Raw genomic sequence first — 27,598 nt, forward strand, 5'->3', positions numbered from 1 at the left:
TTCTTATTGTGATTTGGGTGAACTTTTGAATTTCTCAGCATAAGCTCATGCCCACTTGGTATCCATAAAACGCATGTGGGCCATCTCTTGTATCCTAATCAGAAGCCTACATAGTGTTTGTCCTTGAAAAAAGTGATAGTTTGTCAAGGAAATGTGACCTACAAAATGCACAATCACGAACAGATTATAGGCCTGCTATCAAGAATATGTAATAAGATAGTTATGTAAAAAATGTAAGATACAATATTATGTCCATGATGTCTGTGCTTTAGATAACAGTACCAACATAATACAACAAGAAAGAAAGATAAAATAAATGAATAATAACTTTTATTTTTCACTCTATTTCACATCTACACAACTGCAAATATTTATTGTATCATTCAACCAAACTAAATGGAGGGTCTTTTGTCATAAGGAATCACTGCAGCAAAATAAAACAAGTTGCCTTCAGCTGGTTGTTGTTAACACAGACAGCGGCACTGCAGCTGTGATTTGATGGAATTTTTCACATCCATTGCTTAACAATCCTCCTTTGCTATGCCACAATTAAAGCTGCACAAAACACAATTCTTAAATCCCATGTTCCCTAAACAATTCATCTCCACGCGCAAGACGTGACAAATCAAAACTAAGTGTTATAGAGGAGCAGCACACCAGCTTGGTGCAGCTTTAAGATGGCTGCCTGAGAATGGAGTTCCTTTGACAAACTCAAACAAACCTTTGTTGCCTCGACATTCACCAGTAACTCTACCTACAACAGATTTGTTTTTAACCACAATCCTTCGATGTGGTTGAAAATCATTTATTGAAGAAATAATTTTCAAAACTAATGAGCTCTTAACAAACTGTACAACAGAGTTAAGAGGAATGACAAAGCAAACCTTGCCACTAACCCATGGATATTTACACAATTCACAATCTTAAACCATAAATATAAATGAGAAGTTTAGGAGTCAAATAAGTGTCAGGCAAAACAAAACAATAAAACTTCCAGGCGGGAAAATGTCTTGCCTGCACTAAAAGACCAAGACTATGTCATCCAACCAGACTCAGTCTATACAAGTGGCAATGAACTTGGATTTAAATACAATTAACTGAGTAGCTCTGTTTTGAACAAGCTGAACACATCTTCCTCCCCTACCTGTAACACCCAAGTCGGGTTTCTACATACACATGCACTCTAAGCTGACTCACAGTAATTGGATGAAGACTGGGTTAATTTTCTATTCACTCAAAAATGTTAATAGAAACTACATGTATTTGCTAATGATATAGCATCCATTCTCATTTAGTCCTCAGCACAGTGGACGTGAAAACATTCACTCATGTTAAAGTTTTTTTTTCTGTTTTAACATTTAATTAAATCTTCTGACCCAAACCTCACAACAAGCTGCCAAAAAAGTTAAAACAAAACAAATCAATTATTACTGTTATGGCTTTTACAAGAGAGTAGTAAAATACACTCATAGAGCCCAGCAGAGTGAATTGCAGCAATAAAACACTGTAGAAAAACAAGAAAAACAATAGAAAAAATGTTAGTGACAAGAATAGCTTCAAGTATGACCCATCTAGATCACAAGACTCATGACTTTAAGATGCCTGGATTTGCCTTCAAGTGCAGTCTCCTCAAATATACAAACTTCTCACTTTACAGCATTTAAAAACCAACTCAAACTGTGGGAGGGACAGAGTGGGAAAGAGAGCAAGCACAACCCGAACCAGTCCAATGATAAACACTTTACTGATGCATCTCCAAGTGTGACGTCTATCCTGATAACACACATACTCCTTTATGGGTCTCTACAGCATGTTGAGCTCGATGAGTCTCCCAGCAAAGACGGCAAGCGTCCCGATGATGCACACAGCCATGAACACACAAAGCAGGATGTGATCCAAAACCATGGCAACGAACTTCCACTCCTCTGCTGCCTGGAACGAGATGAGATGAGGAGGCGAGAAAGTCATGTTTTTGCTCCAATTTGTTTGTCTAGTTAGCAGGATATTTAAAAAACATAACAGATTTCAATGAAATTGAATGGAAAGTTGTAGGAGTAGGAGTAGTTTGACGTTTGAGGAAATATGCTTATTGGCATTGTATCCATTATTCATGCAGGCGCGGTCTTACATTGTTAGATTCCTCGTCTGATTTCATGGTCTCAGCGATGTACTTCACCCCTTCAATTGCGCTGCGAACATCAGGGTTTTTAGTGATAGGAGACTGGTAGGTGACACTGGTGGGGGTGGGGTTACCTGCAGTAAGAGGAGAGAGCGGGGACAGATTGTAGTTGTGGGGATACACAGAGTGATACGACATCCGGGACAACTTTAGGATGTTTTCCCTAATAATTCTCATATTACTGACTTATTTAGTGTATTTTGCTTTTTAATCATAAAGCATATTACAAATGATTCATGTTTTAATTAGTGTTTAATATCTGTCTTTCTGCCCAGAACATGCACCACTTGCCCTATGTCAAACTGTTTGTGTCATTTAGTTGTAGCCTTGCCTGAGATGTCAGAGATGTCCATGTCAGTAGGGAACAACCTCTTCTGCCGGATCTCCTGACTGGGACGCTTCATTGTTGAGAAGAACATCATATTGGGAATGGTTTCGATGAAGACCTGGGAGATAGACAGATGAAGATACTGATTAATTAGCTTTTTTAAACAGTTTTTTATCAGTCAAAAACAACAATAATGGCATTTCTTAAATGATCTCAGGTAGATAACAAATCATAAACCTTGCGGATCCAGGTGGGCATAGTGTGAGTGCTGGGTGAGCGGTGATGTGTATTGATGACGATGACAGTGATGATGATGGAGGCGATGACAAACACCATTGTGAAGAGCATGTATTTCCCTATGAGAGGAACAGCGCTGGAGGTGGAGGGGATCAGCTCCACAATAACCAGCAGGAAGACAGTCAGAGACAGCAGGACAGAGATGGAGAGAGTCATCTTTTCACCTAGAGAGATGGACACGCAAAGACAGACATTCAGGCTGCTTTTACACCTCAGGTCTTCATGCCAAGCTTCAAATTTCTGCCTTCATTGCCTATTATTTCTGCCATTCATCATACAGCACTGACCTGAATTTGAGCTATATTACCAATGCACTTCTTTTTTTTTTTTTTTTACCATTATCACAACTGCACTTTGGCTGTTAACAAAAATGGTGACCCCATAGTATTTATATTTGAAATAGCTCTTACAGCAGAAACTATTGGTCGCTTAGGGCTTTACAGACAAACTGATAAACTAACTTGTCAATACTGGGTTAACATTTCAGTATTTTCTCTAGGCTCTAGTGTTGTCCCCAGGGAATGGGAATAAGTCCATGCAGTACAAGCAAATGACTGGAAAATTCCAATCTGTGAGTTTAAATTAAAGTCACAGGGATCCAAATCCTGTTTGATTAAATAGATTTTCCACATATGAAAGTGGCCCCAAAGGGGTCTGAAAATATTTGACTTCATAATACATAATTGATATGTGCCACATGTGAGCAAATACATTTGAAATATGTTACTTGTACCAACTGGTGAAAATGGGGAATGGTCATACCTACTATTTAGTCACTATCAAAGTTTTAGAACAAGTTGGACAAGTTTCTACGCACTCCAAAACCCACCAGGATCTACGTACCAGAGTCAGTAGGCAGGTAGAAGACCAGTCCGGTGAGAAAAGAGAACAGCATGCAGGGAATGATGACGTTGACAATGAAATAGAGAGGCAGCCGCAGCATCAGGAAATGGTAGGTGATGTCAAGGTATGGTGTGTCGGGACAGCAGGTGTAGTAAACCCAGTGTTTCCAGCTCCTGTAGTCCTTTAACACCCATTCACCTGACTCCATAAAGTTACTGAGGTCAGGCCGATCACTGTCCTAAAAGACAGGAGAGTAGGAAATATAATGCACTACACTAGAAAAGGGTATTAAAAAAAGGAAAAAGGTAAATATATGAATTACACTTACTGGGTTGATGACGACCAGCAGTCCATCGTATGTCCACGTTCCCAGTTTCATGCTACAGTTCTGCAGGTCGAACGGGAAATGGAGGACAATAATCTCACAGTAACTCTTAAAGATGGCTGGAGGGTTCCATGTTATCATCCCAGTGTGCTCCAACAGGACTTTGGTTTCATGGATGATGGCAAAGTCACCATCAGCACTGCAGAGGGGGAGGACAGGGACAGCGGAGAGGAAGAGTGTGAGAGGAGCAGCAAGACGTTTAAGGATGTTTAATATACCAAAGAGACAGTAAATGTGTGTTTACTTGTTGTATAGCACCAGGTCAGGTTTCCATATGTCGGTTGAAGGGACTCTGATCTTCCTGATGCCTCCATATTCATCTGGATTCCATTTCAGGTTCACATCTACCCATTGCTGGGGTGAAAATTGGAAAACTGTAGATCATCATGGTCTACTACTGATACTGTCCTGATAAAGTTCAGTTGTGAGGATTATTTAAACTTTTTTAAGATTCCTATTCACTTCACACAATGTGAAAATACAAGTTGCCATGCACAGTACATGCACAGCAGAACAAATAAAAATCCACCATCTTACAAATCCTTCCTTATTCATATTTCAAGATCTTTTTTAGATCACTCTCTCCATATGAAATATCATGCTGGAAGTTAAAACAACGGAGACCATTCATGTTGGATCTAATTTGTGTGATATATTCACCAGGTAAATACAAAGTATTTAGCTTAGCATGCAGCTAAGTATATAAATTCCACATCAGATTAATTGTTAATGTCTATGATAACTAGTTTATGATAACTAATAATAATAATGCTGTTAAATGTAGGCTACCTATTTGCAATGTAGTGTAGGTCTACCCACTTAAGTTGTAAATCTTGTGACCTGTTTACCATTGGGATTTCTAAATGAATGGTTAGCATATTTTTTGTTTGTCACATTTACCTGTCTGAGACGGACATTACTGGTCACAATCTGGTTAACTTCATCCTGAGAGATGCAGAAAAAGACAGAAAACAGTCAGAAGCAAGTACTTTTTTTGAGATATTTAACGACAAAATATAATTTGTACTTTTGTACCCATTTATTTAGTGTTTTTATGGACTCTCTGTCATTTTAATTATTTTAGAACCAACGATAAAGAAAGCGCACACACTGGCAAATCCAAAGAAAATCAAAGGCAAAATTTGTCCTCCATTTCATCTTGAAGGCAAAGTGGTTACGCGTGCGCGTGCGCCCTTAAATCCCACAATTACATATTAATGGTCGAGCAAACGCGAATGTGACTTTGGCCGAAAAAGTTTTCTACACCAAAAAGGCAAAGACAAAGTGTTTGGAGATGGACACCAGCCGCCTTACTGTTAAAACGTGCCAATAACGTTCCAGGTTTGTTCAAACGTTTGTTTGTTTCGTATGTTAACATGAAAGCTATCTAATGTTACGTTAATATTAGGAAGAATTACTGGTTTTGCCAGCAGCAGTAACAGTTGAAGTTTTTGTCCACACTGCTAATTGTTGTCCACTGTCGACAGCTTGTGTGGAAGCTGGTTATTGCAACTCTAAGACAGAAGAGGAGAAGAACTTACCTGTTTACGATAAAGGAGTGAAAAGTATCGTCGAGGGACTTGTCAACAACGAATTTCAGTCATGGTCCTCATCTTTACAGACCGGTGATGCTAGCTAAAGACCCAGAAGGAGCTACAAACAGTAAGAGTAACTCATTTTTATTGGCATTGTGTTTTGTGGCCGCCGTGCCATCACGGTCTATAGTATGGGTGGCATACTCCACACAGGCATGCATGGCCGCGAGCCTATTTAGTTGGGGCATAACCTTTAGGTGACAGCCTGTCATTAGGTCAGTGTCACCTTGTTGCATTGCTGTTCTCATTAACAGAGTGTGGCTGGATTCATGTGGGTAGTAGACTTGGTTTTTACAGTGTGAGCCTAAGCCGCCTGGTTGTTTTGCATTATGTTTGCATTATTTTGGCTGCCATGCCATCACATGGTGTGAAAACTTGTGCCTGTATGTGACAGATTCATAGAACTAATACCTGTGAGTGCATTGCAGATTAGATAATTGGAAAGAAATGCTAGATGTGTTGTAGAATATTTTCTGTTGTTGTCTCACATCACTTGACAAGTCCTGACTGTTTTGACTGACGAGGTTTTTAGACCTGCCTTGTTTATTTCAGTACCAAGGGCAGTGGCATATGCAATATAGCTCTGCGTTTTGTGATCCATAAGTTGCTGTGACTTTTTGTCAGATGAGTGGGACTGTTTGCCTATAGTTTGATGTTGTGATTTGCTATAAATCAATTTGATAAATCCCATATTTAACTTAAGACATGTTGGCAACATTTTTACAATCCATCTACTGCTGCATTAACTGGATGCCCTGTTCTGGACCTTGTAATGCAATTAGAACATTTCTAGTTAGTAAATTAACAAGAATGGTGGTCTTTTTTAATAATATGTCCCAGAGTTTGAAAGTACTAGAATGTTTACTGAAGCAGCAGTTTTTGCTTTAGTACAATGATTACAATTCTAAGTGAAACTTAGCTGCTTTTTTATTGACCTTGTACTTTCTAAGAATACACCGTAACATCTGTAATTCTTTCTCTAAGTTATAGTAATGACAGTCTTTAATTTCTTTCTATATGTAAAATGCAGACATTGAGTCACAGATGGTCTTCACAAAGACACCTAAATATGTGGAGGAAGCCTGAAAGTGAAAATGTTGTGAGCATAATGTCATGCCACTTTAAGTAATATATCTTTTTAAAATTTTGTTTTTGCCAATACTAACTCTTTCCTTCTCCCTTACCACACTGATAAGCTGTATTAGCTGCAGTCCCACGGTGACCTCTACGGCTTCACTGAAGTGGTTAACAGGACGAACCACCTTGTTGTAACCAGTAAACAGGTTTTTCACCAGACGAGTTTCATCCTCTGAGCAGAATACTGGACCTGGGACACACAGACATACACTAAAGTTCAGTCAGGCAGTCAGACTTTATTTTGTTACAAACTCTTACTTACTCTTACTTGATGAGTCTAATCTTCTGAACATATTGCACAGGTAGGTCAGAGATCAGTCAGACTGAGTGATCAATAAGGAGAGGATAACACAGACTTGGGCTGTGGAGGTGGTGGTGTGGAGGAAATAAATTTAAAAAAACCTTCAAACTTTACTTAATAATGATAATAATAATAAACATTATTTGTATAGCACCTTTCATACAAGAAATGCAGCTCAAAGTGCTTTACAACAAAGAAAATTACATGCACTGAGTGCTTCACATGACTACATAGAGTGCATAACATGAGATGGAAAATAAAACCCACTTAATAATAATAATAATAATTAATAATAATAATAATAAAGTTAAAAAATAAATAGAATACATAGAAGACAGTGCAACTGCTGCACTTCTTTTAGTGCAAAGTTTCCAGCTTGTATCAGGAAAGTCACAGCTAATTAAAGGCTAAAGTGAAGAGATATGTTTTTAGCTTGCTTTTTAAAAAATATTTTGTGAGCTGGCTTCCCCGATAATAGGTTGTGATGTTTCAAAGCTTTGGGGCGTAATTGATAATAATAATGATAATAATAATAATAATAATAATAATATTAATTTATTATTAATTGTATAGCATATCTCATGCATAGATGCAGGCCAAAGTGCTTCACAAGACATAGGCAATAGAAAAAAGAAACAAAATAAATAAAAAGTTTTATAAATGATACCCGCAACGTCAACCATAATTTAAAGTCAAGTTAAAAAGAGGTCTTTATGATTTTTATTTTATTTTTAAAAATACCAAGGGAGTTTGCTGTCCTGGGATCCATGGGGAGGGTGTTCCACAGTTTAGGGCCATAAAAACAGAAAGCAGCCTCACCAGATTTCTTGTGGGACATTTTAGGAATTTCTAAAAGAAAGGCAGTGGAAGATCTGAGACTTCTTGTGTATGAGGGTACTAGATTATGTAATGCTTTTGTAGATAAGTAAAAGGACGTTAAATTAAATTCTATAGATATAGGTAGCCAGTGCAGGCATGCGAGCAGAGGGGTAATGTAATCACTTTTTTTGTATTGGTCAAAATCCTGGCTACAGCATTCTGAATTATCTGTATTTTTCTTAAAGACTTTCTTAGGGAGACCAGTAAAAAAAGAGTTGCAATAATCTAAGCGACTAGTAATAAAAGCATGTATCAGCATTTCAGCATCGTTCTGAGTTAAAAACAATCTAATTTTGGCACTGTTCCTCGGATGGCTAATAAAGTTAAGATCAGAGTCTAACACCACTCCCAGATCAGTAACATGTGTTTTGATTTGCTTGGACACGCTAGCAAGCACTGACTCAAGTCTCTGCATTTTGGACCAACGAGTAGAATTTCTGTTTTCTCCTTATTTCTTTTCAGAAAATTTTTACTCATCCAAATGTTAATGTTAGTGAGACAGGTAAAAAGAGCATTTAAGGAACTGTGGTTGTCTGGTGAAACAGATGTAAAGCTGTGTATCGTCTGCGTAACAGTGATATTTGACATTATGATTAATTAAAAATGATGTTGCCCAGAGCATTTATAAGAGAAAGTGAATAGGACCCAGAATGGTTGCCTGAGGAACGCCATGTTCAATGTCGAATGTCTGTGAAACAAAGTCAACTAAACTAACAAAGAATTTCAGAAAAGTATGAGTGAAACCAGTCAAGTACTGTGCCAGAGAGCCCCACCCGTTTCTCAAGTCGATTGATTAAAATGCCATGGTCAATCGTATCAAATGCAGCGCTCAAATCTAACAAAAACTGCTACATTATTTGAGTCGGTTGAAATTCTTAGGTCATTTACTACATTTAATGGAGGATCGAAAACCGAACTCGAATTTATCTAAAGTATTATTGGTATTCAGATGACCTTGTAACTGCTCAAATACAATCTTCCCAAGAAGTTTAGTTATAAAAAGAAGAGATGAGATAGGCGTGTAATTAGCAAGGTCACTAATGTCCAGATCAGGCTTCTTAAGGTGCAGTTTTACTAGAGCTGTTTCTTCATTTTTTTTGATGGTGACACCAATTTCATCATCTCAAACTAAAGGTTGTCATAGTAGATGGAGGCTCACCTGGCAGTAGATCACAGAGAGTTGATGAATCTGCATTTGTAATACTGGATCTAATGGAGTCGATTTTTTTTCTTTAAAAAATAAAGCAAATTCCTGACATTTGACAACTGAGGCTTCATCATTTAAACAGTAGGGTACAAAAGGGTGTTTATCGTGGAGAAGAGGACTTTGGGGTTGTTATCAGTAATGATCTTTGAGAAGTGGGCTTGTCTTTCTTTTCTGACAGAATTATTGTACATTTTCATGTGAGACTTTAAGATGTTAAAGTGGAAAGTTTACTTTTTCTCTACTGTCTCTCTGCCCTGCAACAATTTATTTTTAGCTGGCAAATAGCAGCAGATTTCCAAGGTGATTTGTGGGCTACTTGTCGTTTTTTCATTTCTTGGAGGAGCAGCAGTTTCAAAAGAAGACCTCAACTTATAATTAAAATCATGTACTAGCTCATCAACTGAGCAAGCATTCGATGGAGGAAAAGTATTCATAATATCTTAAAACCTTGTCCTAGCATAGTTATTGAGGATTCGCTTTACAACAACACTCATGACACTGTTGTGATGCAGACATAGTAGCATAAAAAACCCCATAGAAATGGTGAGAGACGGGAACATCAGTAATATCAGAGATATCTATTTTGATACCCCTTGTGATAACCAAATCTAATGTATTCCCATGGTTGTCTTTACAAGACCAAGACCAGAACATCTAAAAATTCCATATCGTTGTGCCCATGTTGTTGACATGGAAGTTAAAATCACCAAGTAAAATAATCCTATCATAACATAACAGAATGATCAATATAAAATCAGAAAACTCAGATAAAAAATTGGTGTTGTGCTTAGGGGGTCGATAAATAGCCACAGTCAGTACAGACTGCTTTAATATCCAAAGCTAGGTATTCAAAGCTTAAAAAATCTCCAAAGTGACACCTGTGCAGCATATCAGCAGAGTTAATTGTCTGAGAAAGTTTATTGCTTCGATGGAGTGTGATAGGAACTGACTGTTAAGTCTGGATTCATCAGGTGTAAGAGATAAACTAATGTCAGTTACTTGGAACTAATGTCAGGGATGTATGATCTACACAAAGTCTGGTTCATACATTCATAACACATTTTATTTTGGGCTCACTTTAGCTGAGGTACACAAGAGAATGACATGTTGCCATACTCAGCTGACGCCAGTGTCCCCACAAATGTTTTCACACCGGAACTGAAATCACAGCTGAAGCGAGAGGGAACTGTGATTCATTCACACACCAAACATTGCACATTGCCCTGGCTTACAACTAGCAACCTGAAACCCTTGAGAGAGAGAGAGAGAGAGAGAGAGATTATCAGATCAGAGGCAGGGACAGGCAGAATGCAGACAGATCAACAGTAACAGCAGTGAAGTGACTGGCATTCCATATTGGTGAAAAGCCTTCGCACTGAATGTCCCATGAGCTGTCTAAGCACTGCATTCAAGTCTGTTTCCTTGGAGTGAACCTAATCTGAGTGCTAAGAGGGTGTTTGGGAAAACCAGCCCTGGCCAATCCACTTGACATTAAGTCTGGATCAGTAAGAGTTTAGAATAGTTAACCTGCATTTAACACCTCTTCATACAAAAGGTGTTTCCAGCTAGCAGACTAATAGTTTTTTTTTTTAACCATGCCTTTATGAGCTCATAAATTATGCTATGCCTATGGGATATGCACCATAAAAATGTACTACACACTAGTACTACAGCCTAGACGCTCTTCATTTGTTGGTTTCTGATGAACTAGAGACAGATTTGTGGATACAGAAAATATCAAATTAATTCATTAAGCTGTGCCATGGAGGTTGAAGTTTGTTTGTCTGTCAGCAGGAGTACGTAAAAACTACTGGCCTGACTTTCATGAAACTTGGTGGAAGGGTGTAGCATAGGCCAAGGAAGAACCCATTAAATTTTGGAGCAGATCCATGGCAAAATGAACTGAATTTATATTTTATGGTCACACTAGCTTCTCTGTCCTCTCCTCTGAGTGTTTGACTGAGGGCGGGGCTCAGCTCCTACACACACACACACACACACACACACACACACACACACACACACACACACACACACACACACACACACACACACAGTGGACAGCAGAGCAGAGAGGCCACGGTAGAGACAGTGAACCAGGTGAAGTGAAGGGAACGTTTTACTCGAGTTGACGACAACTCCATTAAAAAGTGGAAAAAGTAGAAAAGTGATATTTCCACCTGCTTTGTCCGCAGTTGTTGTTGTTGTCACAACCGCAGCACACTTGTTAAGCTAATAGCGAATTGTTACGAAAAAACTAAAATTGGAATATTGGCTTTGCTGGAGGTCTGCACTCTCCGAGTGCCCTTCTAGTTTATTCATTAATGAATTCATTATTTGCTTACTCATAGTCGGCCCGTGTGCCACCCACAGGTTGGTAGGAGGCGTTGCATTGACAGCTGCATTGAACCACAAGCGTTTACTGTATCTGTAGTTCATCTGACCAGTGTATGGAGCTTTTATGAAACAGTGCCCAGAGTTTCTTAAGATTCACTTGGAAGGTTAGATTTTGTCAGTTTTCCAATCTTTGTTTATACTGCTAAAGTTGGTGTTTTGTGTGGCTGGGATACTTACTGCAATAGCGCAATAACATGGTGCCTACCACAATTAAGTTGCGCTAATTCCAAGAAACAAAAGCTGTGCTGTATGACTGGGTTTTGACCTTTTGTCTCTGGAAAAATCCCAACAGGTTATTATGTCTGTATATATTTGAGAATTTAAAGACTTTGCCAATGATATATTGCCAGATACATTTTTTTTTCCAGAAACACATTTGGCATACATCCCTCAAATATGGTTATCAATCAGTATCAGCAGATAATATTGACCCATGAAGATACTGGTCTGGTTCTGCCAGAAGCAATGACCTTTGTTCATGTAATCACAGTAAACGTAGTCACGTAGTTTTTGTTATAATATGACCAGCAGATTAGCATAGTGCTGCTAGCCAGGTTGTGACTCAGCTTACATCCTTTGCATGTTATTTCTGGAATCTGCTGCCAATCCACACAGCCTGAACCGAGCAGACTAGGATCTTGTTTCATTTAGCCAGCAAGAGCAGGACACACGCACACACACGCACACACACACACACAAACCAGACACACAGCGGCAGTTTTTGGTTTCCTTTCAGGACTTCTTTTGGGATCTTTCTCAAAGAGGTGGATGAGAAGTGTGGTGTTGTTGTGTACAGTGCTGATGTTCATTTCCCTGGCTGTCTGCCATTGCCTCTGCCTGTTGCTGGCTTCCTGCTCCCTGTCTGTTGTCCTGCTAGCATGCTTTCATCTGGCCACATACAAAAATAGAAGGTAGGCAGGACAGAGCAGCCACTTGGAGCTGTCAATCATTGCCCACTCTCAACTCCAATTTTCACATGATACTGAACTACCACTGCAAAATAAAACAGCTAAGGCTCTTTCAATTTGCTGCCACTTTGTAGCTGAAAAGTAACAATAGTGTGTGTGGAGATTATTTCAAGCTGCATTTGAGTCCATGATGATATTGTGGCCATGAAGCAAGCTTTTGACCAAATGTCACTGGTTTGAGTCACATGACAGGCTGGGAAAATGCTGTTGAGGAAAGTAAATCAGTCATACTGACAACGCATTTGAGCAGGGCTTTAAAAGTAAAAAAAATGAGGCAGCCACTTACCCTCAAATTGCCTCATCTGTCTGCTTTCCCAGTGACTTTTTGTGACCTCCAGAGAATGAGCATGATTGGCTATAGATAGTTAAGTTTAACCTGAGACAAAACAATAATCTTACAAGCTCCAGCTAGTAAATATTTTTCAAAGTGGATGTGTAGCATCCGGGAATAAGGACCTTCAAGTGATTTACTGAGCACCATTTTTATTGCACATCTGCAGTGATGCAGATAATGTCCAACTGGTGGCTTACAGGCTGCATCTATTCATCCTGACACGCCACCTCTATCTGGCAATCACATCAATTTGTCAGCAGTGTGTTTCATAAAATGTGCCAGTACCCAAATCACTGAATTGGAAAGGATAAATAAAATATTGAAATTAATAGACTGGTAATCTGTCTTGTGCAGACACTGAATGCTTGATAGAGAAAGAACTAAGAAATAAGCCCTGAACATAGAATCAAAAATCAGGTTAAATCAGGTATGCTACCAGAGCAGGCAGTTCCCCGGTGTCCTGGCAAAATTCCTAACCTGGCTTTCCATCTGGCCACCTAATCATCCCTCAATGTAATTGGCTCTATGTTTCCTTCCCTCTCTACCTCAAGCTGAAGTGTGGTGAGTGTTCTGGTGCAAAATGGCTGCTGTGCATCATCTAGGTGGGTGCTACACATTGGTGGTGGTTGAGGTAAGTTTCTCCCCTTCACCACGAAGCGCTTTGAGTATCAATGATAAAGCGCTATATAAATGTAATACATTATAATGAATGCACCATTTAAATGAAAAATAAATTGGGAGTTGTGTTGAACACAACATATTTTATTTATAAAGCACTGACTAAAGCAGGTACAAAATGTAAAACACTTTCTATTAAGACCTGATGAAAACTTTCTGCTAACCTTTTTAGGTTAAACTGCATGATACTGTATATCAGGGAGAGTTCATTCAGTCGATTGCAAGTATATATCTACTAGTACTATATCCTGAACTGCATTTAAGCCTTTTCAGAGCTGTTATAAATCTTGCATATGCGTGTAATATCTTTGTGAGGATAATATTCTTAAGTTTTACTGTAACTCTCAAGTGGAATTTATGATCAATACAGAAGACACTAGGAAATGTTCCTGCTCTTGTTCCTTCTGCCTAATTTCATTTACAGTTAATCTTAAATCATATGTTCTCTTTTAGATACTGCCAAAACCCAATGCCTCATGGCAGGTATGAGTGGATCATGTAATTTATATAATTTGATGTTAAGTAGATTTTCTCAATAATTAAAGTCATGGTCTCTTCATTTGCTTTTTGCTGGTTACCAGATAAACCAGTCACATTTTGTTATAATTACGGTCTTCCTTTCAAAGCAAAGTCTGTAAAATTCATGGGTATGAACATTTCATTACTGTGTAGTGTATTAATTTGCAGGGATCAGTGGATGAAGATAAGCGGACCATGTACTTCATGGGCAAAACATTTGTTTAAACAATATAAAAAATAATTAAAGAGAAGATCAAGCATAGAATTATGGATGACTTACAAATCTGTAAAGTGCTCCACATTTTGGGGAGGCAGGGTAGGACTGGTTGTTAGACTGTCCAGTAAGCTCACAGGTTTAATCCCCCCAAGAGACAGTGTGTGCATCAATAACCATGTGTCGTGTTCAAGTGTCCTTGAACAAAGACACTAAACCCATACCTACTCACTGATAAATATTTCACTCTTGAAGAGGACATCAGCTACAATAAATGACTTAGATATGAATGCCGCAAGGAATGCTAACAATGCTGAGCTGCCTTTTTTAGGGTAAGCCTACCTGAAGGACAAATTCTAACACAATCTCATTTCTAAAAGTGCTTTGCACAGAAGGTAACAGGCAGATTTTCAAATTCAAAGATTCAGTTGTAAACTGTTAAGATGTTACTTCAGGTATGTATGTAGTAGGGGTGAGCGATATGATTTTATATTGTATACGATTCAGAATCGTAAAAGATAAGAATTACCTATATCTCTGGTTGTGTTGGGAATTGTGGGAATGTTGCCATTCAGTGTGCAGGTCTGCTTTATGGCAGTATTGGATTTTTATGATTTTCACATTAATGTGATGAAGCACTTTGATTTGTCAGGTATTTAATTCACTGCATTAACCAAAAGCAGATATTTCTGTCTGGTTATTTTATCTATAAACTATAGTGAAACAAAATGTACTGTATCATGGTATGTATTGAAATCTTGAAATAAAATTACATATACCGTGATGGAGGATTTTATTCATATTGCCTATCCCTAGAGTGCATTGTAGCTTTTTTTTTTTTTTAGTTCCCAGGCCATGTGTCAGGAAGCTGTCTCCTGTTTCTGAGCATAGCCGCTCGACACACAAGTACTGTCACTGGAGAGATCAGTACTTCATCCACAGACAACATAAATTTAGCAACACATACAAACTTTGCTGAAAATATAACAAACTAGATAATGGCTTTCATAAAAAAAACAGCTGGGAGGTTGTTTTCTAAGTAGCTGAAGCTAGTGAGATTTAATTTAGACAGGCCAATCCCTCTTTGATAGCTTAAAAACATATATTATTTTGCTATATTTAGTGGTATCATTCAAAGAGCTTTGGTCCCAGGAAACAAGACTACATTTATCTCTTTTTTTTATTTATTTATTTTTTATTATTATTCTTATTGAGAAGTTTTCAGGACCTGCCCTGCTACAATATGCTCAAAAACATGACCAAGAAGTTTGATACATCAAGACCTTCACACACATATGTACACGCACACACACACACACACACACACACACACAGGAAGACTTACCAGCAAATACACCGAGAATCCATGCCAGCAAGATCTGGACCTTAGAAAGGTTCATATCTCCACCAGACGTTTATGAAAACAGCCCTGAAATCTACAGCATCAGTGTAACAATGTATTGTCAACCAGTTAGCAGGTCGCAAGCTAACCTATTAACTGACTTTACATAGAAGCAGACATATACAGTAATGCTGTAGCAGTCACTTTGGAGTTAAAGTGAGTACTGGGAAGGTGGATCGGCCAGTAAGTGAACTCTCTGTGAGCTCTGGTTTCCTTATTCCACCTCCCCCACCCAACAACATCCCAACCTCTCAGCGCACTTCAAGGCACAGGAGACAGCTGGGAGTGTGTGTGTGTGTGTGTGTGTGTGTGTGTGTGTTGATTATACACACATTAACACTGCCATCATTTCTCATACATGTGGATGTTTTTTATATGGTAATGACTCCAGTACAGCAGCTTATATCACTGAGATAGAGTAGCAGAGTGCAGTGAAAGACAAAAAGACAGATAGCGCAGGGGAAAGGAAGGTAGACAAGCAGACAGACAGTGGGGGACAGGACAGAGACAGAGACGGGGAGGCAGACAGGAGGACAGCTGAGAGCTGTCACTGATGGAATGAGAAGCATGTCCACACATGCTGCTATCCCGTAATACACAAACACACACATACTGTACCTACCACCCTGCCGGCATGCATGACAGGAAACTCACCAGTGTTTGTGTCAGACTAAACAACTGCCCAGTTATACATCTTCCAAAGACAACAAAGGTTTAAGGTTTCACTGTGTCTTCAGATGCCATTTTATGTAGTTAAACGATTACTTGTTTTTTTCTCAATTATAAGATTACAAATTGAAGACTTTTTTTAGCTGTTGGTGTGACTATGCCATTAAGAAATAACTTAAAAGATGCATTTTCCAAAGCACAAGTCAAGTTTTTTACATTACTTTTGGCTCTCATAGCTTGTGATGCACATTTGTCATCATTGTTGTTGATATTTTATATTGATTGATTGATTGATTGATTGATTGATTGATCGATCAAAAGAAAAGTCAAGAGATTAATAGCAAATTAGTTTTTTTGGTCCATCAGCAATCCTATATAAAATAAGTAAGGTTAATTCAATTCAAAATCAATGGAAATAGAATTTGCCCTTTAATTTGATAATAATTTGTAATTTATTAATTAAGTATTTGGCAAAAACCTTTAATTTTGTCAATAATAATAAAAAGGAAACTCTGAACAGGGCCTGTCACATGTTGGTAGCCAGGTTGAGGTTGTTATGCTGCTTTTCATCCACTGGATGGCAGGAAGCAGTTGAGAAAGCTGAGTCTAGAGCAGAAGCTGAGAGCATCAAACCAAGAACAAATATTACGACAAAATGGGCCTGTGGGTCGATTTTCTTGTCTGATTAATAGTGTGAAACCAATTGGATCTAGCATTTATGAAACCTCGAAGATAGAAGATACACATGGTAAGCAGCTCAAGCATTTCAAGTGGGAGCAGTACTATACTCTTATATTCTAGCTGCATTCAAGGCAAACTGGGAGTTTGCCTCTTTCTGCAGATGTACAATATTTTATGCTGCTATTCTTCAAATTTTACATTTTTGTGCAAAACAATCCAAAGATTCATATGTTCCCCCGGGATTAATTTGTAGTGATGTAGTGCCAAAGGAAAATGCAATTTACAGTGGAAGCAGACATTTGTAAATTCCTTAACCCAAGAGGTTGTCCTTGAAGGTAAAGGTATAAGGTAAAGTGGGCAAACCACATCCAATCACATGACTGCCATTTTGACTATGCTGCCAGCCTCATGCTGTACAGCTAAATATGATATACGAATATAACTTCTCATTCTTAATGCTAACTTTAGTTTGTTCATTACTAATAAACCTTTCTTCCCCAGATCTGTTGAACCTTTTCTGTTTTTTACTTGACATTAAACTTTCTTTTGTTTTTGTTAGGGTTTGCCTTGTGTCCATAAAATTAAAAGATTACAGGACATTTTATGATGTGGTTAGTGCGTAGTAACTCAGTCACTCAGTTATAACAATTGTTTGAATAAATTAACACAAACCTTAATTAATCAACTGCTATCCCCACTAGATGGCAGTACAAGACTGAGAAACCACAGCACAAGGCTTGATGACATTATGGCCTACACTAGGGTGGATGTGTCAATATGTGTGTGTGTGTGTGTGTGTTTGCCTATTTTTCAGTCTGTCTGGCACTCTAGGCATGCTTCTCACTGCCAGTCTGTACATTTGCCACCAATTGGTTCTTCTTTCTGTCTGTCTGTCTGTCTCACTGTTCTCATCTGCCTCCACTTTTTCCTTCCTGCCTCTGTTTCTGTTCAGACACACACTGACCTCCATTTTTTCCTCTTTCCTTACTCATACATGGGGTGAAAATTGAGATAGAATTTTGAAGGGAATATGAAAGAGCACTTTGAGATGAGTAATGTAAACCTCATATCTCAAAATGTAATGGAATGCAGAAATTTCATTATTTCCATTCCCACTCTGGCCTAAAATCATTACCCAAAGTTAATCTGTATATCTATAATATATTGAAGATAATCCAGGGGCACTGTCAATCAAGACCTTGAATTACCAAATACCCTTTAAAAAAACTCTTGACAGTAAGTGTCACCTCTTTGAAATGGCAGATATCTCATTTTAGGATGAAACTTAATTTACTTGTTGATGACAAGGTTATTCAGTTGAAGAGGGAAGACAATTTTTTAAGTCGGTGGGGAAAGAAGTTGCAAATTGTTAGTGTATCACAATGGATTAATTTACTTTTTCCGTGAGAGGAAGTTGTCAGGCAGGCAGATGTACATTCTGTGAGGGTCAGAGCAAAGCTGTTCTCTGAAGATGACATGCACATTTAAAAGCACATTAAAGAACCAAGACCAAACAGAAATATATTTAACATATGCTGAATTAAAATGTTCACAGTTGGAGGCACTTGGTGATAATATAAAGTGACATGTATTGGCCATATAGGTCAATGTGAAGAAATGAAATCTATTTCAAGGGGATTTGTAAAAGGCCTTTTGTTGTGAGACACCATCTGGAGAATTGAAAGTGTCCTTACTAGGCACAAAAAAATCAATTTTATCCTGTTATGGTATTTGTAAATGCGGCTTTGTGTAACAAATGATTTTGTGTAAAACTGATGCTGCCCTAAGAGGATACTTGTTTGTAAAGATAGGAAAATGTGTGGATGTCTTCATGAGTATTGAATGTTCAAAATATAGTACAATAGAGAGCACAAAAGGTGGAAGTTATATAATTTTTCACCAAAGATGAAATATGCTGTGTCTCATGTTCTAAACCACATACTCTTATATTCTAAAGAAAACTTTTCAAATGTATTATTTAGATATACACCACATATAGATAAGGTGTGTGTAATTCCAAAGTATCTTTGTGTTCTTGAGATGAACTGGTGCTTTTGACTAAAGGGAGAAACAGCAAGGAATGAGGAGATTTTACTCTGTAGAAAGCTACTTTTTCTCACCACATACTCAGATATTTCCAAAAATGTGAATCAGGGGGTAAAAAGGGTTAAAACATAGTTATTTTTCTTATCTAAGTTATTGTTTTAAATGCGACCACAGTGAGGACACAGGCAGCTCTTCAGAGAGTAGAATATGGCTATATAAGCCTTCTCTAGTCTGAACTGACATTTATCCTTAATAAATACAGATAACTGTCAAAGAAAAGTAAATGATGGATTTTATTTGGGCTGCACACAATTCTTGTTTGGATGTTATACACTAGAGTCAAACTGTTACATCGTAACAAAAAATGTAATGTCCTTAATTGTCATCAAATGGTAAGCGGTAAATGGACTGTACTTGTATAGCGCCTTTCAAGTCTTCCGACAAGTGAAAGTGCTTTACACTACATGTCACATTCACCCCATTAAACACATTCATACATTGATGGTAGAGGCTACCATGCAAGGTGCCAACTGCTCATCAGAAAGAAACTAATCATCACCTTTGGGAGCAATTTGGTGTTCAGTATCTTCTAATTAGTGGGTGACCCACTCTACCTCTAAGCCACAGCCATTTGCAACTGAAAAGAGAGTTGAACTTTGTTTTTCCAAACAGTTATTGTCTTGGTTGTGGTTGTTTCTATGTTTTGACTATGGTTCTGTTTTATGGTTAACTGTTCTTAGGTTCTGTGTTTACACTTGAAGCCATAATTCAGGCCAATTTAAGGACTGGAAAGTGTTAAAGCACTAATTTAAAACTCCTGATTTTTATATGTTTGTTGTTTTGGGGGAATATATTGCAGAGATGTGTGTTCTATATATGTCTTAAGCTGAGGTGTTCCCACAGTTGTTAAATGGACCCAGACTGGAACACTGAAGGGGAGGTGGGTGTAATATTTCACCCATGCAGGATGCTCTGAATGCTTTCAGATTAAAAGGAGCTGAATTCTCCAGCTGGCTGAAAGATGTCTGGTGAAGAGCTCACATTCCAGTGGTTTGAATCTGAAAAGACCAAACAGAAATATATTTAACATATGTTGAATTAAAATGCTCACAGTTGGAGGCACTTGATGATAATATAAAGTGACCTATATTGGCCATATGGGTCAATGTGAAGAAATGAAATCTATTTCAAGGGGATTTGTAAAAGGCCTTTTGTTGTGAGACACCATCTGGAGAATTGAAAGTGTCCTTATTAGGCACAAAAAAATCAATTTTATCCTGTTATGGTGTTTATAAATGCGGCTTTGTGTAACAAATGATTTTGTGTAAAACCGATGCTGCCCTAAGAGGATACTTGTTTGTAAAGATAGGAAAATGTGTGGACGTCTAAAATATTGAATGTTCAAAATATAGTAATAGAGAGCACAAAAGGTGAACGTTATATATATATTTTTTAACACATCACCAAAGATGAAATATGCTGTGTCTCATGTTCCAACCCACAGGGAGGTCAAATTACAGAGTCAGCCATAGAGCAGTATCTATGAAGCCAGGATAAATCTAAGGCAAACAATGTCCAGCAGGGTGGACTGTTGTCAGGAGGAAATTGTGAGCAGCAGGGAGTGAAATGAGCAGAGAAAGACTACTGATGAATTGGAGACCATTGTCATCGATGTATCTGTCTCCAAAAAGTTTTGTATGTGTTTTGGACCTCTTACTTCTCTGTGTAGAAAATACTTTCCCTATCAGGATCGGCAAATTATTATGTTTAGGACAAGATCCAGATTGTGCCAAGAAATAATTTTTCAGATCAGATGTATAACTGGCATGAAAGTATTCCTGTTTAACATTTGCATTTATCCTTTGGCATTAATGCTTACAAATGTGTCTGAACTGCTTCCAGAGGTTTCCTGCTTGGTTTATTGGATAAGGCTAGGGGTGGGCGGTATCCTGGTGTCATAGTCATCACCGGTGTGATGTTGTGCCACGACATGGTTTTTGCAATACCGTCATCACTGTGATAAATCAATAATAATACTAAAAAAACAAGGCATTTAATTTTTTTCAAAAGTTCAGCTGTGGTGTGAATACTTGTCCTTATATAGTATATATCTAGTTGCAAATAAAAAAGTAAAAAACATATTCGCTACTTAATGAAGGCTGTATAAAAAGCGAGTGGCTGTTAAATTACAGTTAGGCAACCAATAAAGAGACAGTTGGCGAAAAAATTAGAGCCCGACCGATATGGGATTTTTGAGGCCGATACCAATTTTAGAGGGGAGACTTTCACTGATTACCAATATGGCGGCCAATATAGAGAATTGTTGAGCTTGAATGAAAATAGACCTTTTCTATGTGGATTGTGCACCGATATGCCTATGCAAAGGTACTCAGAAGGTTGCTTTCTTAAACAAATAACATTATTAAACAATATTTAAGTTAATATTCTTTAACATGTAAAATAATTTAACATGTAAACTGTCAACCAATTCTAGAAATGAACTCTGAGAAAATAAAGAATAAATAAAAATAAAATGAATAACTAAATAAACATCAGTATTGTATGTTCAGTATCAGTCAATTGCTGACCATTTGAATAAAGAATGGGAGGGTGGCTAAATAAACATCAGTACTGTTCAGAACAGTAGTAGCAGAAAATGCCATGGAAATACTCAAGTAAAGTACGAGTACCTCTAAATTGTACTAAAGTACAGTAATAAGTGCACTTAGTTACATTCCTCCACTCTACTAAACAACATATTCTCTAACTTACTCTATCGAGCTATGAGAGTCATGCTATAGCTTTGTTCCAATTCTGATCCATTATTTCAATGGCCTTTGCTATAAACTTTCAAGGCAAGTTTTCAGGGGCGCTCAACGTATCCGGTGAAAAAACGGGCTCCTGTGACTCCAATATGGGGACGCTATTTATTTACTTTCTCACCAACTAGCGTGAAGTCAACACTCACTTGACTCAGACCACCACCGCACCGTTGAAGAGATGCTCTGATGCTTACCTTTCAATCTGCTAACGTTACTGACTGACAAACAACTTGCTACATATCTTAAAATTTGACAAATTCTTGTAAACTTAGCTGCTGGCTGAAACAAACCAGCCCCTCCTCCCTCTACCAGAGGTAACTTCCCTGCAGTGAATCACAGCAGCAGCAGAGGGAGGAGGACAGAAGACAGTAGGAAGGACTGATGTCTGAGTTCTTCATTCTTTCTAAACTTTACACATTTTTTTGATTTCAAGAATATGATTTATTTTATTGACATTTTAGATTTGTTTCCAGTGAGAGATTACTGTGTTTATATAGTGGCTTTTCTGTTGTAAACATTACTGTTGCTGCTCTAGAAACAACATTTAGTTATATTTAAAATATTCAATTCTAATCCTGTTCTGAATTTGTTCTTTTTAAAAATAATATATTTTTTTAAAAAGCAATTATTTAGTAATGAAAAAGAACCAATGAGAGTATCGACAAGTCGTAGTAGCAATAAAATCCTAATGATACCCATCCCTAAACACGAGTTTAACACTACAATTTGTCAAAAAACACATTTTATTGGGGACCCACTCAATTTCCCGGGACCCACTCAAATGACCACCTGTGGCTCCCGGGGACTCACTACATTGAAAACCTATTTTATTATCAAAATATTAACTCTATTTACATAAAGGGACAGGACAGGCTACTCCTCCCAAAACAAACAAACAAAAAATGTAATACATCGCCCACCCCTAGTTAAGGCACATACCAAACCACATGTTCCCAGCTTTGAATTGGTCTAATACACTCATGTCATCCGCTCCATCACAAACACATAATTTTAAATAAAATGCAACTAGCTAAAATTATATGCTTGGACACTTTAAACACATGTTTAACCACCATTTGAAATAAGTTCTTCTGCTGCTACTTTTCCACTTCTTGTTGTTTCAGTGTTTTTACACTACACGTTAACACAGTGAACAATACAGATAATCCTCTGTTTAGTCAGGCCATCCATGCCTTCATATCTTCATTTATGAATTAATTTAGTTTATTTTGCAGTGATAAAATTTAATGTTAGTATTAGATTCCACAATCATGTTCATAGTGATTGAGAAGGGTAGAATATAAGGTTAGGAGGGCTAGATGATACAGACAACTGTATCCAAGGAAAGTAGTGTCAGTTGCAGATTCGTAAACACAGGAATAATGTTTTTCCATGTTGTTGCTTCAGTGTGACAGGGGTATCAGAGTATTTGCAGGTGTGCAATCATACACGTAATATTTCCTGAAATGTTGTGGAACAGCTACTCAACAGCAACAATGCCAGAAAATAATCCCTCTGTCTGACTTGGGTGCATATATATCTTTATTACTACATAGCTGAGATCCATCCTGATGCAACATTGTTAAAGGTTGGTGATGGATCCATTATGACCTTTAGAATGCGTTTGTTATTGTTATGTGTTTGTATTCCAGGTGAAACAGTGAACGAAATGGACTATGTTTGACACGTGTTCAGTAACTTAACTTTCTGACACAACAGCATGGAGCATTGACTGCAGCACAGTTTGAAAGTAGAAGGAGACAGAAGGACAGACAGGAAGAGAAATTTAATTTGTTGCTGTTTCAGGGCACCCCCCTGTCCTCCTTCTCTTCCCCTTTGTGAGTTCTGGGGTGATGATTCTCTGAAGTAGCAAAAAGCCTGGCCTGCTCTTTTGTTTAAAAGAAAGTGTTTGAGGGAAGGGAATTCAAAAGACAAATGTCCCCTTGAACAGGCCCCAGGTGAGAAACTATTACTAAGTATGTATGCAAGTTCCCAAATGATAAGAGTCCTAGTATATTTTAATTAGCCTGGATTCTTGGTTGAGATACTATATTTACTCACATTAAGTCCTTGGAAGATGAGAGCACTGATGTGTTTTTAATTTACCTACAACTAAGTTTTGGTCCCTGATGGACAAAAGGTAATATGACTGGGTCCCAGGAAGCACAGCAACCTTTACGTGGTTTGGTGATAACAACATGAAGTTTGTTTTGCTTGTTTGTTAAGGTTCAAGCTGTCTAATTATAAAGGAAGCATGGCATGTAAACAAAAGCCACATGAACTGACTAGTGTTATTTGGATGGATTTGTTTCTGCCCAGTGGGGAGGGCAGAAATAAATCACATTTTACTCCTTGTGACTTAAACTATGTTGAATTGACTTGTCTGCATTCTGTTCTATAGTTTACTCTATCTGGAGTAACCCTAACCTTTATCACCTAACTGTTTTGATTTTAGGTCTGTCTCAGCGTTCTCATCAACCCCGTTTTGAGCAGCAGCCAAGCTCTGATAAACCAACTGAACCTTTTCAGTGCAAAAATGGCAAAGTTAGCGACTAGCTGGTGAAGAAAGTCAAACATCAGCAGCAGCTATAAGAGCCAGATGTTTCTCTCAGGAGTTAGTGGAGACTCAAATGAAAGGAGAGTGAATATTGAACTTCATTCATCAGGTAGACAGAAACACAAGTCCAATAGGATGATAATGTTGTGTCTGCTGGATGTGTGTGTAAATTGTTTGAGAACATGTAAGCAGAAACAACTTTTTAAGGCAATAATACAGTTGTATGCAAAAGTTTAGGAACCCCTGACAATTTCCATGATTTTCATTTATAAATATTTGGGTGTTTGGATCAGCAATTTCATTTTGATCTATCAAATAACTGAAGGACACAGTAATATTTCAGTAGTGAAATGAGATTTATTGGATTAACAGAAAATGTGCAATATTTATCAAAACGAAATTAGACAGGTGCATAAATTTGGGCACCCTTGTCATTTTGTTGATTTGAATACCTGTAACTACTTAGCACTGATTAATTGGAACACACAATTGGTTTGGTGAGCTCATTAAGCCTTGAACTTCATAGACAGGTGCATCCAATCATGAGAAAAGGTATTTAAGGTGGCCAATTGGAAGTTGTTGTTCTCTTTGACTCTCCTCTGAAGAGTGGCAACATGGGGGCCTCAAAACAACTCTCAAATTACCTGAAAAAAAAGATTGTTCTACATTATGGTTTAGGGGGAGGCTACAAAAAGTTATCGCAGAAATATAAGCTGTCAGTGTCCACTGTGAGGAACATAGTGAGGAAATGGAGGACCACAGGCACAGTTCTTGTTAAGGCCAGAAGTGGCAGGCCACATAAAATATTGGAGAGGCAGTACCATGGTGTGTATATCAGAGGTATGTAGTTTTCTGCTTGTTGTGGAGTTCTTACCCCAAATGCCCCACGAAAAAATCAATAATACACCCTTGAGAACACATGACAAAACAGTTGAGTCAGTTCCTTTTTATATTATTATATCTGTATCTGTTTTAGATTATATACCACATTATTTACCTGGATGGGAACTTACATTTCTTGTAAAGCAAAGGAATAAATACTCTAGAGTTTGATTAAACTGCTGATATATACTAGATGTAAAACTGTCCTGATTGTGCCTCAGTACCATGGTGTGAAAATAAATATTCTGTTTGATTCCCTACATGACAAGTGCAGTAAAAGTTTGGGACTGAGACAAAGAGACAGCATTTACTCAGTTTGGAACTAATATAGTCTGGCATAAAAACAGGTCATGAGTTCATCCAAAACTGTTCATCAGCCACTGTTGTTCTATTTCACCTTTATTTATGTGTTTCATTTTAAGTTCAAAGGAACAAATGTAAAATTTGCCAGTGCAATTATAATTGACATTAATTAGACAAAAATAAGCTAAACTGATGTTATACATTATTTCTAATCTGTCTCTCTTTCTCTCTCTGTTCTCTTTCTCTTACACTCACACACACGCACAGACATACACACACACACACACACACACACACACAATATATGTAATCCATATAGTACACAATCAGACCACACCAAGACTATAAACTCTGTCTCCCATAAACTCTCACACTGGGGGTCAGTGTGTGACCTGTGTATAATGGGGTCATGACCCTTCCAGTCACTGTGGAGAACTCATCACTGGGCTCTGAGCTAAGTACACCTGACAGTGCTGGTATTCTCTCACTCTCACACACATACACACACATTATTTTCACACGTTTCACACTTGCCATTTGCAGTAATCACACACAGATGAACACACATCACTACACACAAATTCATGCATATGACATGATAACACACAACAAACACATCAAACACATACACAGATAGATGTTAAAAATGATCACATGATCACACAGACAAACACGCATTGAGATACACCAGGGTATGGTCCATACACCAGCAGTGCTCTGGGGACAAGGTATCCTGTGTGTGCGTGATTGTGATTATCAGTGCTGCCTGATGCGTATGATTTGATCGAGAAGGGCAGATCAATCTTTACCCTCCTCTAAGAGAAGATCATACAACTGGAAACTGGAAAGTTTTACAGCAGAAATCTTACAGTAGCTGCTCATGGAGAGATAATTCAGAAGTGGTGATTTTTCTCTGGAATTCATAATATGGATAGATAGTGATTGACAGTTAGGTGTTTGGGATTGCTGCCTTGTCCAATCATTACACACATCCACTGATGCAGGTCTTTAATTTTGAGAGGTAATTTAGCTCTTTGAAATCTGAGATTACAGAGTTAAACTTGTTAAAGTAAACGTTCCTTATTTTATTGAATGTTGTACATTGTAGGATGAAGTGCATCGCTGTCTCAACCTCACCTATTGAACATTGACCACATTCATTCTCTCTCTCTCTCTGTCTCTCTGTCTCTCTCTCTCTCTCTATCTTTCTCTCTCTCTGTCTCTCTGTCTCTCTCTCTCTTTCTTTCTCTCTCTCTCTCTCTCTCTCTCTCTCTCATATATTTCCTCTGTAATATTATGTGTCATCGTCATCAGGGTTGTTTTATTCATTTTATTTCAAATGAATAGGTATTGCTTCATTTAACAGATTTAGCCCCTTTTTTCAAGCAATTCATTTTTTGTTGCCAAATTCAGCTTTTGATCTTTGACATAGTGAGTGAGGCTGTGGTACTTTTAAAAACTCAGTCTGAAATAATTTTCATTTCTTTTTTTTGGTTTTGTATTCATGTAAAATCACTTGAACATAAAAATGGCAAACATCAGAAAATCTATTGTAATGGAAGTTAAGCATTTTTAACTGATTTAGAGCTGAAATTCATAGTGGTTTTCTTCATGTGTATAGAGGATTGTGGTGAAACATTAATAACAATGCATTTATCTGACGAGTTCACCACACTGACATAATGAGAAACGCTTTTATTATCTTAAATGATAAAATGATGATAAACTAATCTGGTAGTCTGACATTCACTGCGTGCCAACAATATAGTAGAAATGCAAGATTAGAGTGTTGATGAACTTTTAAAAAGTTAAGTAGTGCAACTTTGAAGGCATTTCTGTAAACTTCTCACAAACAAAACGCCAAGCAGTGATCACCCAACGGCTGTTTTAATTTAAAAATCAAAATATCTCAGCTTTCAAAATGTTCCTTCATAACTTTTCCCGAACGTCCTGTACAAGCTAGTGCTGTTCAACA

General features: G+C 37.8%; 1 protein-coding gene and 1 long non-coding RNA gene across 2 annotated transcripts in view; one reads left to right on the forward strand and one right to left on the reverse strand.

Moving 5' to 3' along the window:
• Positions 1-313: 313 nt before the first annotated feature.
• chrna1 (cholinergic receptor, nicotinic, alpha 1 (muscle)) lies at positions 314-15,869 on the reverse strand. Its single transcript, XM_044215135.1, has 10 exons — positions 15,607-15,869; positions 6,812-6,954; positions 4,933-4,977; positions 4,277-4,386; positions 3,976-4,171; positions 3,648-3,885; positions 2,745-2,968; positions 2,511-2,625; positions 2,129-2,253; positions 314-1,932 (listed from the first exon to the last, which is right to left on the reverse strand). Exons 1-10 carry the CDS (start codon positions 15,659-15,661, stop codon positions 1,804-1,806), a joined length of 1,380 nt encoding a protein of 459 aa, XP_044071070.1. The 5' UTR covers positions 15,662-15,869; the 3' UTR covers positions 314-1,803.
• Positions 5,145-27,598, forward strand: part of LOC122884787 — a 272,561-nt gene continuing 250,107 nt past the window's right edge. Inside the window, exons 1-2 of the long non-coding RNA XR_006379975.1 lie at positions 5,145-5,373; positions 5,520-5,694. This is a non-coding gene — a long non-coding RNA (uncharacterized LOC122884787). The remainder of the gene's footprint in view (positions 5,374-5,519; positions 5,695-27,598) is intronic.

This window comes from Siniperca chuatsi, linkage group LG11, assembly GCF_020085105.1.
Source record: "Siniperca chuatsi isolate FFG_IHB_CAS linkage group LG11, ASM2008510v1, whole genome shotgun sequence".
NCBI lineage: Eukaryota > Metazoa > Chordata > Actinopteri > Centrarchiformes > Sinipercidae > Siniperca > Siniperca chuatsi.